The sequence below is a fragment of the Mus caroli genome, unplaced genomic scaffold (assembly GCF_978045245.1).
Source record: "Mus caroli unplaced genomic scaffold, Mus_caroli_1 scaffold_7, whole genome shotgun sequence".
NCBI classification, from domain to species: Eukaryota; Metazoa; Chordata; class Mammalia; order Rodentia; family Muridae; genus Mus; species Mus caroli.
This window is the reverse complement of record NW_028227262.1, coordinates 140,615,835-140,629,336: the sequence shown is the minus strand read 5'-3', so window position 1 is coordinate 140,629,336 and position 13,502 is coordinate 140,615,835. Positions and strand designations below refer to the sequence as shown.

At 40.9% G+C, this 13,502-nt stretch overlaps 1 protein-coding gene across 2 annotated transcripts in view; it reads right to left on the bottom strand.

Moving 5' to 3' along the window:
* Ica1 (islet cell autoantigen 1) overlaps positions 1-13,502 on the bottom strand; it is a 136,941-nt gene that overhangs the window by 103,385 nt on the left and 20,054 nt on the right. For both annotated transcript variants that reach the window (XM_021164673.3, XM_021164674.2), the window contains exons 3-4: positions 10,040-10,202; positions 5,148-5,220 (exon numbers count right to left, since the gene is read on the bottom strand). In XM_021164673.3, coding sequence (XP_021020332.1) covers positions 5,148-5,220; positions 10,040-10,202 — 236 coding nt within the window. The remainder of the gene's footprint in view (positions 1-5,147; positions 5,221-10,039; positions 10,203-13,502) is intronic.

Below are 13,502 nucleotides of genomic sequence, written 5' to 3'. Positions count from 1 at the left end.
TGGCACAGTTGGGTGGCTGTCAGAGTGTGTGAGCATGGGCCTGTGTCTGTCTGTACCATGAGACTCTGCCTTCTTTGTCTTTTCTTTCTGTCCAGAATAGCAGAAAACCATATTTTCGTGGCACTAACTGAATGTTTGTGAAACTGTACTAGCTTTAACTTCTGCATTTTTTTGTTACTGCACACTGTATTTCATTTTAAATGCTTGTTTCATATCCATGCCATATTTTATGTAGTTTAAAAAATGTCTGTAAGATTTCCTTTTCAATGCTATATATATTTCTCTTCATTGACTAATATGAGGTTCTTCTAATTCAACCAACAACCTTTTGCTTTCCATGGAGAGCAACTTCCCATTTTTAGCTTCTAAAAGCAGCTGGCTACTGCGACTTCAAAACAAAACAAAACACCCTTAAAGACTCAAGTCACATTACAAACAAACACATTTAACTTTAGGCCAAAAGAAACCAGTCCAGAATACTAATACACACTTGGTGACACACGTCTTTCCCAAATAATCTAAGTAGATTGAAGCATCCTGGAATAATTTTTGGTCATTTCACACACTGAAGGATCAAACTGGTGGCAAACAGGCCTGGTTTCCTGTGCTGCCTCTGATTAATTGGCAGTGCTTTGCAGAGACCTTGAGATCCGTCAGAGTCAAGGTTGGCGATGGTCATTCTCATGCAACATTTATATTAGATAATTCAAAGTCTCCACTCGTTCAAAAGGTCCAATTAACTGGATCTTAAGATTTCACATAAAAACCCACTTACATTCCCTTGCCGGTTATATTTTCAGATGTGTCCTTTAAAGATAGAGAAGCAACTGAAGAGCTAGGAAACCAGGTTCTCTAACAGTCTTAATCAACTCTGCGTCCGTTTACAACTAATCCAGTCATGATGAAGACGACATAGGTTGTCCCCACCCCTCCAGAGTTCACATTCAAGTGGCAGGAGATAGAAAATGAAGCACACATAATCACAGACACAAGACACAAAAGGAAAAATGCCAGAGAAACCGAGTAGGACAGAGACTGCTTTAGAGTGGATAGCCAGGGAAGGCTGCAGCAGCAGCCAAGTTCTAAATGGCAAAGGGAGGCACTCTTAGTATTATTAGGGCATGGACGTTCCAAGCAGTAGAAACAGAGTGCAGCCAGGCAGTGGTGGCGCACACCTTTAATCCCAGCACTTGGGAGGCAGAGGCAGGCGGATTTCTGAGTTCCAGGCCAGCCTGATCTACAAAGTAAGTTCCAGGACAGCCAAGGCTACACAGAGAAACCTTGTCTCAAAAAACAAACAAGCAAATAAACAAACTAACAAACAACCGGGGGTGGGGGGTGGAGGTCTGGGGGCAAAACAAATGGGCCCAAGGGATGAGCTGGGGCTAGACTGTTCCTAATTTCCCAACTGTGATAAATTTTATATAGTGTTCTATAGAGCAAGTGTCAGTATGATCTAATCTACCATTAGTTAAATCTCGTTTGAAATAATGGTAGAATTAAAGGATACAGTATTCAGAATTATGACATACCCTTCCCTGGCTTCCTCTCCTCCTTTTTTTTTTTTTTGAACGGCTCAAGGTTCAAAACTAGAATATTAACATATATACAATCCTTTCAACAGTCCTTACTTGAATATTTACCAGATTTTCCATTATTGTTTGTTTGTTTGGTTGGTTGGTTGGTTTCAGAAGTTAGTCCTGGATCACACACATCAATGAGATAATCTCTTTCATTTCCTTCAAGCTCTGACAGTTCTTCAGACTCTAGCATTTTAAGACTTTGACGCTTTCTAAGAATAGCTGTTAGCTTACAGGGATTCTACTAGGTTCCTCCCAGGGACCTAGAAGTGGCTTATGCCATCACCTGCCACCATCACCTGGTAGGCAGCATTTAAAAGGATTGCCACCCACTCCTGCTTTCTCTGTTCCATGTGTTCCCCCTGCCAGCTTCTCTCTCTTCCCATTTCTGTCCTCTGTGCCCCATCCTCTTCTCTGTCCTCATGGCTCTGCTCCTATCTGCCTGCCTGTCAACATGTCTGCTTCTACCCCTTCTCTAGATTCTCACCCCCTACTTCCCCCAGATAAACCCCCTTAATACCACATCTGTTGTGTGGTGTAATTTCTCAGGGGGACACCTTGGCATGGGCCCATCAGATATAGAGTTCCCATACACATTACATTTCATAACAATATCCCTGAGTTATAAGAGGAAATATCAGTTGAGAAGTTGCCTCTATCAAATTGGCCTAGGGAGCATTTCTGTGACTAATGATTAATGTAGAAGGGTCAAGCCCACATTAATGTGGAAGTGGTACCACCCTTGGGCAGGTGGTCCTGGGTTCTACAAGAAAGCTAGCAGAACAGAAGCCAGAGAAAGGAGCATGGGGATAAGTAGCCTTTCCCTGGTATCTGCTTCAGCTCCAGTCTCCAGGCCTGTGCCCTGACTCCCCTTCATGACTATCTGTTTTATATGAACGAGACCCTTCTCCCAGTTGCTTTTGGTCTTAATATTTATCATAGCAACACAAACTAGACCAGGAAGGAAAGGACTTAATTTATCTTTCAGCTTACACCATGGCAGGTACTCATCCATCTGTCTACCTGTGCATCTATCTCCACAGGGACACAGACAGAAGTCATTTTCCTTACGGTTTACAGTTTATTACTATCATTACTTTGTTGGTCAAATTGTAGTGGCTTGCTTCTGTGTCCTTTAAGTCCCCATCCTTTCTCAAGGACTTTCTTAGGTTGTGGCCCTGCAAGGCAATCCAGGTTCATCTTCGATTTCCCTGTACTGGGCCTGAAATCAGTCATTTCCCCAAAGGAGTGGAAAAGTGTTTTTGAAAACAAGAACAGAGCAATAGGAACACTCAGTGCTATGGGCTCTTGGTGCCTCAAGATGCTTCAAGACAGGAAAGTGGCAATGCTCCAACCAGGGCACACATGCTCATTTGAGTTCCTTTCTGTGTGTGTTTATCTGCACAGGTTAATAGCAATGGCTTCATTAGACCCTGTTGACTTTTGACCAACCTGTGTAGATCTTGTCTACTAGACCTGCGATCTGAGGACCTGAAAGAAAGGGGTGGACTACAGTCCAATGCTGTAGATAATCTTACATCCATTTTACTGCACTGTTATACACAAATGTAACAAAGAAAGTGACAATCCAAGGAAGACTAAGATCAGAAAAACACAATCAGAAAAACGCGATCAGAAAAACATGTAAATAACGTCTAGCCAGCACACAGTAAACGTTAACAGAGCAGCCTTTTCCAGAACTTTCTCAGGACAGACCAGTGAAACACAATTGCCTGGCACATGCTATAGATTATATCTGGGAAAGCATGGAAACCATACAGAAGACCACATCCAGGTTTAGGGTATACTAACCAGATTGGGTCCTGTAGCTATGTTATCCAACAAGAATAAACATGTCTTATAAATTGAATTTAAATATTTGTCACGGGGGTACGAAATACTATCCCAGAACAATCCAAGGAACAAAAAGCACCTGATGTAAAACATCCTCTGCCTTTTCCTGGAGCCCCTCACAGCTCCCCAAGGCACTGCTCATGGTGGGTCTCTCTTTTGACCAGGTTCCAATACAACCCCTGTGTTTGCTCCTTCTTCCCTGATCTGCAGCTGCTTTTAAGCAGGCTCTCAACGACAGCACACTTAGTTGTTTAACCTTACGTAAAGTCGCTTTAGGAAGCTCACCCATTTACGTAGGATCAGTAAATGGATTATCTGCTCCTGTTCTTGTGTTTAGCCTTACTGTCCTCTTAAAAACACTTTCCTCTACATTAATGAGGTTAGTTCTCTTCTCATCGGCCCAGCTCAGTGATGTTATCTGCAGTGCAATTCAGCCAGTCAGTGACTGTCTGTATTCCACTCTGTCTGCCCCCACCCCGGTGTCTTGGTTTAGGTATTTTGTGAGTGTGTAAAATACACTATGGTTTTAAGAGTCAGACTCAATGTGCACTTTTTGAGGTAAAGCTACACCCCCACCTCCAGGAGGCCCTCTTCTTCCTCCTTCCTCCTCTTCTCAAGCACTCTCCACCACTGTTCGTTCAATTGGGATCTAATTCTTTTCACTTGTGGCTAATTTCTTGAATTTCTTCAGCACAATGTACATACTTTTTGTATTTTTTGTGTGTCCTTCTTTTTACATATTTATATTTTATCAATCCCACTTTTTCTGCATGAAAGGCAGCGAGTTATATGAATTTTATCTTGTTTTCTTTCATTTAGAATGCTACCTTTAAAATCAACCCATGTCTGTTCATAGAGATTTACCACATTTCTTTCTATGGCAGCCTCATAGCAACACTAACAAACTGGTGATTCTATTTCTAGTCTACCTTCAAAGTTGGGGTCTTGATCACTCTAAGCAGCAGAGAACTCTTCCCTTCCCTTCCCAACTGTGATGGCATGGCCTACCCACCAACTAATAGCCAGCCCCTGCTGCCACAACCAGAAGTCCACTGCATGGTCTCCTTAGAGAAAGTGCCAAAAAAGGGTGCTATATCTGCTATAGCTGGAGTTATGTGTGTTTATGGGCTGCCCAGTGTGAGTGCTGAGAACCAAACTCAGATCAGAGCCTCTGGAAGAATAACATGTGCTCTATGGCTGAGTCATTTCTCCAGCCCCAAGGTTGGGACATAATTTCAACTCCGAATATTATAAGATAACATAAGAAATGTTCATGGGGAAGTTCTGGTGACAAAATATATTCAGTGAATTAGCTAATTGTGCTTCCTGTCCCTATTTGCCATTTAAAGAAAACAAACAAAACAAAACAAAAACAAACAAAAACAGACATAAAATAACCAAAGAAATCAAATAAAAATTAACTCCTAATCAAAATTCCCAAGATATAAAATTCAAGGAATGTTTATAATGGAGCACGTGAAAGGCATGTCTGCATTCATGGATGGTTGAATGAAAAAAATCTTCCTAGTCTGATTCTTGCTTTGAAAAGAGCCTAAGTAAATCAACGGTATAATCATTCTTCCCACCTGAAATAACAAAGATGTGTCCCCCCCCCACCCCAAGTAGCACCTGAATTTATTAAATGATATGCTAAGGCAAAATATCCTGCTCTTTCTCACTACTGGCTCAATAGCACACTGAAACCATACTTACAACATATTCTCTTTTGATAGAGCACGATGGCTTTGGACAAGTCCAGACAGGTTCTCTGGATTGAGTGAAATAGCTGCAAGGAAACACAATACAGTGCTGTGAGACAGACAACAGTGCAAGAAAGATACGCGAACCAGTGAGTATGAAGGTGCAAGGAAGAACAGAAGCACAATACTTTATTTTCCTGCTGAAAGACATACATGGCTAAGTGTGTTTGGTGTCATCTGTACTGAAACATCCAGCGAATGATCAATGCCCTTAAATCTGTGCTCACTGAAACTGATCTTCTCTATGATCTATGGTAAGTTCTACAGAATAGATATTTCTCCCAGACTCTTGAAATAACAGATGAAAAATAAAACTTCAAGGAAGGGCCCAATGAGAGGGCTTGGTACAACAGAGAGCCAATATTCATTCTAACAAATTTGTTATCCTCAGCACTTACTGCCTTTTGCAAAAAATGGTGGCCTTGCAGGCTAAGTGTCATATTTAAATAAAGACTTTAACTTACTTTATGAACTCAATGTCTTTTACCATATATGTAAGCAACTGGATAAAGCAAACAAAAATCAACTGGCCAAATGTTGTCTATTAAGAAGACATCCGTTAAAATGGTACCAGACTAAGAACAAACACCACTACCTATTTCCCAACAATATCATAAAATACACTGTGAGATAACCTCATGCTAGACTATGACCATGATGAAGAAAACCAGGGAAACGGCAGGAGAACTATATTGAAAAGATTCTAACTAAACTTGAGTTCATTCTTGGTCATTGTGATAGTTAATCTTGGTTGTCCACTTGACTACATCTGGGATCAACTAAACTCCAAGTGGCTGGGCACACCTGTGAGGAACATTCTTGACTAGATCATTTGAGTTGAACACCCTATACCTGGGCCATACTTTTTGGTGGCATAAAAGGTCACAGGAGAAGAAAATTTTTGCTTTTTCCTGTTTGCCCTCATGTTCACAAGCAACTTTATCTATACTACATTCCTTTCCTAGGTTTGCTGGTGTCAAACCTATTTATTTCTTCATGGCTCTAATATAGACTGAAGATCAGCCTAGACAGACAGCCTTGTGGGCTGAACAGCTACTGGACTGTTGATACTTCCTTTGAGAGACAGCCATTGTTGAACTAGCCAGACCAGAGCTAGATAAATACTTGCAAGGCACTCTAATAAATTCCCCCTTTCAAATATACACTCATTCTGTCAGCTCTGTTCCTTTCGGGAAGCCCGACTGATAGTGTAATCCTGTTCTTTCCCTCAGAAACTGAGAGCACTCTTGAAAAATAGAAGAGATGTTTTGGTTTGGAGAGCAAATGTCTCCCCAAAGCCCCATGCTAAAGACTAGTTGTGTGCCTATAGGAAGTGGCAGGACCTATAAGGAGCAGAGCTCAGTGGAAGGAAGTGTGCCCACAGAGGACATGGCCTTGAAGAGGTATTAGGAGCCCAGCCTTCTCTCTGCTTCTAGGCTGCTGTACAGTATACACGTTTCTTCTGTCAGGCACTTCTGTCACAATAAGCTACCTCATCTTACCACTAATAGCGAGGGGGCTGAGTGACCCTGAACCAAAAATCAACCTGTTTCTCCTTGTAACTCTCAATGGCTGCTGGAGTCACAGAAAGTTGACTAATTTGATAGACTTCATACTTTCTCAAATCCCTACCCATGAACTCAGAGACCCAGTCACGTCTCAATTACAAAAACTGACAGACATCTTGCCTCTGTGGAGCCGCTCAATGAGGCAAGCCAAGGCTCTTCCTCTTCCTGTAGTTTTCTGGCTGTGCTAACATAAAAATATGCCTTGGTATCATAAAGTGCTTCAATATTTGAGTGAAAACAGATGAACCTTTCATAATACATATGACCAAATTTATGAAGAAACAAATTTACTTATTTATTAAATTACATCCTCAACCTGTATAGGTAAAAAAGAAAGAAAGAAATAAAGAAAAAAGAAAGAACGAAAGAAAGTCTTTCCCCATTAAAAGAAATTAAAAAATCAGAAAACATCAGCTTGTTTCTTTGCCAACACCTGATAGCAGTGTTCTGGGCCACACGCCATCTGGGTAAGAACAGAGATGTTCTAATTCTAACTTTTGAACCCAAGAGTAATGATGTGGTCCATTGTTACTACTGACCTCTTAAAAAAATCAAGGTATTGGTTAGGTGCGATAAAATGCACAGCTTTGGGATGTTTCATTCTGTGAGTTTAGGCACTTATATTCAAAGAAAACATTTCCATCTTTGAAATAGTCTACTGAGTCCTGGAAGCTATTAAAAAACTAAACTTGAACATAATATTTATATATTAACTTCTCAATGTCTTGCATGTGTATATAAGGAGGGTAGAGGCCAATGTTGTATAACTTCCTTTGTGGTAAATCCTATTTTAAAATTTGACTTGATTTGTCAATACTATTGTGTATGTATGTATGTATGTATGTATTGTGTGTGTGTGTGTGTGTATGTGTGTGTGTGTATGGTGTAACATACTGTGCAGATGGAGGTCAGAAGATAACTTGAGGAGTCAGTTCTCCCTAGTGCAATGGGTTCTGGGGATCACACTAGTGCTGTCAGGCGTGTACAACAAGAATTTCTACTCACATGAGTGCTGGAGATCTAACTTCAGGTCCATGTGTTTATGCACCAAACATTTCCACAGTCCCTAATAAAGCTTCGTATGGGGACTTAGTTTCTGGGCCAGCAGAGTAAATTAGCCTTCTGCAGGTCATCCAGTGTAAGAGCACTCCATGACAGCTTGCATATAATTCTCATGTTCTAACTGGTCAACCCACTCTCTCTACGAATCTGTACCTATATTAATGTTTTTGCAACAGAAATCCCTTGGGTAGACAAAACACTAAGTCCAGATCTGCTGGATGCATAGCCTATGACAGCAGATACTTAGATGAAAGCATACTTGCATCAATAAAAGTGCTGCTGCAAGGACCTCCAGATGTTTAAGAGAGTAGTAAATTAAGTTAAATATCAAATTACTATGTCTTTAAGACAGGTTCTTGCTGTGAAGCCCAAATGGGTAATCCTCCTGCTTCAACCTCCTGGGATTACAGGACTACCACTATGGCAAGCTTTAATTACTTTTTGGATAAATGTTTGTATTTAGTAGATTGTTAAAAAAAAAAAAAACAGCTTCAGGTTCGAATGGCTTAAACTGTATTTACAATACAAATATCAGAAAAGACATTTCCTCTTTCTACCCTGTTCCAAGGTGAACCTTCAGAAGCAGCACCCCATGGCTTCTATTTCACAATTCCCAGTGGCAGAGAGAAATGGTCGAGAGCTGAGACTGTTTGCACTAACATACATAGAGTGAGTATTTACACAGTCATTCCGTTTGAAACTGCGCCTGGGACAGGCTGGGGGCACAGTGGTGAGTAAGAGCTAACTTGGAATTTGACCTCTTAGTGGCAAGGAGGCAGGCAAACAAACTCACACCTGAGACTTTTTCCAAGGACTGCGCACGAGAGGATTTAGCCCCACCTCATAGTGCATTACCCACCAGAGGGGTTTCTGTTGCAGAAATAAGTACTCTATATGAAAGGAAGCCAGGCCCTGTGGCAGTGAGCAGTCAGTCGGAGCCAGGGACTTTCACCTTTAGGATGTGAGAACTATGAGATCAAGTCAGTCAAGGAAAGATACAGGGCAAAGTGTCCAGGCAGAGCACGGAAATGGCTTTGACAAGCCTGAACTAGCTGGTTATACCGAGAGATCTGAGAAAAGACCTTAGTGTCTGTAATGTGGTGTGAGTAGTGTAAGAATGGGAGAAAAGAGAAAAGGGAAAAGAAGGGGAAAGAGAAAAAGGGAGGGGAGGGGAGGGGAGAAGAGGGGAGGAGAGGGGAGGGTAGGGGAGGGGAGCCCAGGGGAAGGAGGCAGAGGTCAGGTCTATCAGGAGCATTCAGGTACTAGGCTATCAAGACATGACAAACACTCAGTCAATACTATGCATTACTGGAATCATATCTAATTTAACCCCCATAGTAGCTGGAACAAGTAAGGATTCTTGTTACAAAGGCAACAGTAGCTCAGATCCCATTGTGCAGGGCAGGGCATCTACGGTCTCAAGGCCAGCCCATATCTCCTAACAAAGCTTTGCAGCTTTCTCTGGATCTGCCTCTGCCCTCAGATTCATAGACACAAAAGGCCATCCTGTATAACTGACAGCTACCCTGTATGTGCTTTGAACCATGGCTAAAGTTTCAAGGCTCTTGAGAAGGCTTGGAAATTTTGAGCTTTTAATCGCAGCCCCATTAATGTTCAGCTCATTAACTTTAGCTGCCATAGTAAACTTAGAGACCCTATAGACTATCATCCATTGACCACACTATTATTTCCAGTGCCCTGTCACTCACAGAACTGATGTTTGCTTTCAAGTTGTAAAGAGAACTAAAAGCAAAAATGTTCAGCAAGACAATAATGCAGCAGGCCTTTTATTCATCATACTAACCCAGTAATCAACCTGATATTAAAACACTTGCTACACAGATTAACTAAATATCTGCTTAGTTAATGCATTCTAGAATTTTCCATGGCTTAGTCCCAGTATTTCTAGAATCTACTTTACAGGTCATTTTATTTATTGTTAACTAAACATTTGCCTGGCTTGAGTGTTCAACTGTGGTTTCTGAAATGTAACGAGTAAATCTTTGATTGTGCTTGGCATTGCAACAAATGCTTACTTAAATTTATGATATTTCATGCATTCCAACTTAGTGCTTGAAAACACAACCCATGAAGAGAGGCATGCAAGGGGGAGTTTTTAGATTAAAATATATGGAAGTACTGAACTGACCTGATCCTAGATGTTCCTCACGAAGGTGGCGTTGCTGGGTCAAGCTAAGAGCTATGGAGAACTTACCTCTAGCTTGGCATCCAGGTCTGCGTCAGAGGCTACCACATGCTCATCTTCTTTCTTCCCCGTGGCTTTGATAAAGGCCTGCTTGGTCTCCCAATATTTCTGCTGCATCTTATTGACAACTGACTTATCTTGAGCAAACCGGTCCTGCAACTCCCAGGAATAACTGTTAAGAACAGTAGAGAACTATCTTACTCATGGTTTTCAGAGGACTTTCAAGGACTGAGATATTAGACTACAGAGTATCTTAGCTACATATGATGTTCTAATGTACATTTACATTATTGATAAACATACAAATGCTCTCTTATGGGGTTATTATGCCATGGAAATCAATGAATTCTAACTTACTTCACAATTTTAAAAGTTAGAGTTAGAAAATTCTTAATTTTGTAAGAATTTTAGAGGCAGGTAGATTTCTGAGTTCGAGGCCAGCCTGGTCTACAAAGTGAGTTCGACAAAGAAACCTTGTCTCAAAAAAATTAAGAATTTTATTGAATATTAAATTTGGAGTAGAAGCTGAGGAAGCAGCCAACCAGTGACTTGTCCCAACTTGAGTTCCATCCCATGTAACAGAGCCAACCCCAAACACTATTAATGATACTCTGCTATGTTTGCAGACAGGAGCCTAGCATAACTGTCCCCTAAGAGGCTTATCCAGCAGTGGATGGAGGTAGGTTCAGAGACCCACAGCCTACTGAGTTCGAGTATCTTGTGGAAGAGTGAGGGACAGAACTGAGCAAGCCGAAGGGGTCCATGACACTACAAGAAGACCTACAGAGTCAACTAACCTGGGCCCATGGGGGCTCATAGAGACTGGGCCACCATAGGGAGCAATCAGGGGCTCGACCTAGGCCCCTACACATTTGTAGCAGATGTGCAGCTTGGTCTTCATGCAGAACCTCTAATAATAAATGGATTAGGGGCTGTCTAGGTCTCTGTTCCCTGTCATTATATCCCCTTCTCCCTACCTAGACTGCCTGCTTGGGCCTCTGTGGGGGAGGATGTGCCTGGGCCTAGATGCCCCAGGCAGGAGACATATTCAAGCGGTGCTCCCCCTTCTCTGAGGAGAAGAGGAAGGGGCAATATGGGGAAGAATTTATAAGGGTGCAACTGAGGAGAGGAAGGAGGGGGGCTGTGATCCATATGTAAAATGGATAAAAAAATACTATTAGAAAAAAATTAGTTCTGCTATTAAAAAATTATTATACAAAATAGATCCCTGTAGAAAGAATTTTTAAGAAAATCAAGACATTGAATATTGACAAGAACATACATGTATATCTTAGTTTGGACATACTCCTCCTGGGGATGAAAAAAGTGATGCCTAGGAAGCCTGCTAACTGACTGGCTCAGGCAACCTGGTGCGTCAGCGATAAGGACAGACAGCAGCACATCTCTCCACACCTCCATTACGCTGCAGTCGGATGACAGCAGAAGAGCAGATAAGGGGCTGAAAAATAGCATGTCTAAAATCTGCTACAGAGGCATCTGAAACTGTCAGACTGGAAGTCAGGGAGAAGAATGGTGGCTGTGTTAGGGGGTGGGGTGGGGAGTGGGGAAGGGAAACGTGGAGAATGCCTAATCAAGTCAGAAGGCTTCAGTTATGCTGAACGAGTAAGTTCAGGAGATCAGCTGCTACCTCTGGACCTTTAATTAACAATACTGACTGTGCACTGCAAACTTTCTTAAGAGTGTAGACTTGCTATTAATTGTTCTTAGAACAATAGAATCAAAAAATTAAATCCTACAATCTGTTACAGATCTCTGGGTGTTAAAAACTAAATTCTTCAGCATAAATGTTAAAAAATATAGATAGGAAGCCACTCCTTAAAAAAACTTTAATAAAAGCAGATAAAATTATGGAAAGAAGAATTAGAATCAGGATTGGGAATGGCACCAGATTCCATTAAAGCTATCAGCGTACCCCGAATACAGGTAGAAGGTTTGCTGTTGCTGCTGCATCCCTCCTCCTTGTTGTCTATATGCCACTGGGTTCAGTCTAGCTGCAAAGGCCCACACAGGGTCCCTAAAACTCCAGTCTCCTCCACTCTTGCCCATCAGCACATTAGATGTGCCAAGCTGATGTTACAAAGCAGGAGCTGCTTTATAATATTGAAGCAAAATGCCCGTATCTCAAACTTGATTTATACTCATAATTTGTAAGCTCATTATGTTTATGTACAATGTCAATTTACATGTTCGGTTTTAAAACATCAGAAAACATCACCTGTCTGATGACATCCTTAATAAATCTTATCTTCAGTGAGAGAGGTAGGATCATATGAGTGTGTTTACTTCTTATCTTTCTTCATTAGCAAAGAGATTTATTTTGGTTTCATATTAGAAAAAATTAGGCAAAACGTTTATACCATGTATGGAAAAACATGACATTTCTGCATAATGTACACAGTTAAAAGACTGGAAGGATCTAGCTCAAATAGGAGACTATTTCAGGAAAACGAGAATCTAAAAAAATGAGGTATTGGGTGGACTTTATATTGGATCTTTCATTCACCCTTTCTTTTTTCTTTTTGTCAATGATCATAGATCAACAGAAAAAAAAAGTTCCATTTGGAGCAGAAAAGAGGATGGTGCTGTAGAAATCTAGTAAGCACCCGTCACCTAACAAATGGGAACCTCAGGTTTCAAAATGTTAAGGATCTTGCTCAAAGTCACCCAGAATGAAAAACGAGCTCTTGCAATGTCTCTTCAACGAGCCACAAAGAGAAGTACTGAAAGGGCTTACCCAAATCTTGGGACATTCCAGTTTTCAAATGGCTAACTACTGAGCATGCCAGGAGATGTCAGTCACTGTGAGGGGAATGAGACAGAGCCCAGCTCACACACATACGTAGCAAGATGGAAGGACTATAATAAAACTATCTGGCTACTGCTGGGTGAGTGTCCAAAAGAACGCAAGGAAATAAAGTACCAGATCCATTTGTTAAATAATTTTGTAAAATTTACTATATCTTAAGATATAAAAAATTCTTTTGAAGTTTCAAGTATGATGGTATAGAGAGCTTTGACCCTGATATTTTTCTTGGTAAGAAGGGAAGAATTAAAAAGTATATTTTATATAGCCATTTTAACAGATGAAAACAAAACTACTTATTGGTTTTTCATGACACAAATTAAAGGGGTGAAACTTAACAGCATCCAAGTTGTTTGGTGGCTCACAGGTTCATCAAACTAAGACATACCAATTAAAGGACTTCTAAGAGGCTCACATGATGCTTAGATGTGTTATAGGCATATACATTATAGAGCTAACATGAATACCATGTCCAACTGTGATTGACTTCTGAATGTTCACAAGTGATAAAGTAGTGTCTACAATTTAATGAAACTGAATAGCGGATGATTGTGCAACCATTCTTTAGCCACTCTACATAACACTTTGCCTCCAACAGTGGAAGTTATAAGCAAGAAAGTAGCAAAAATGCATCAAGCTATTAGGTTA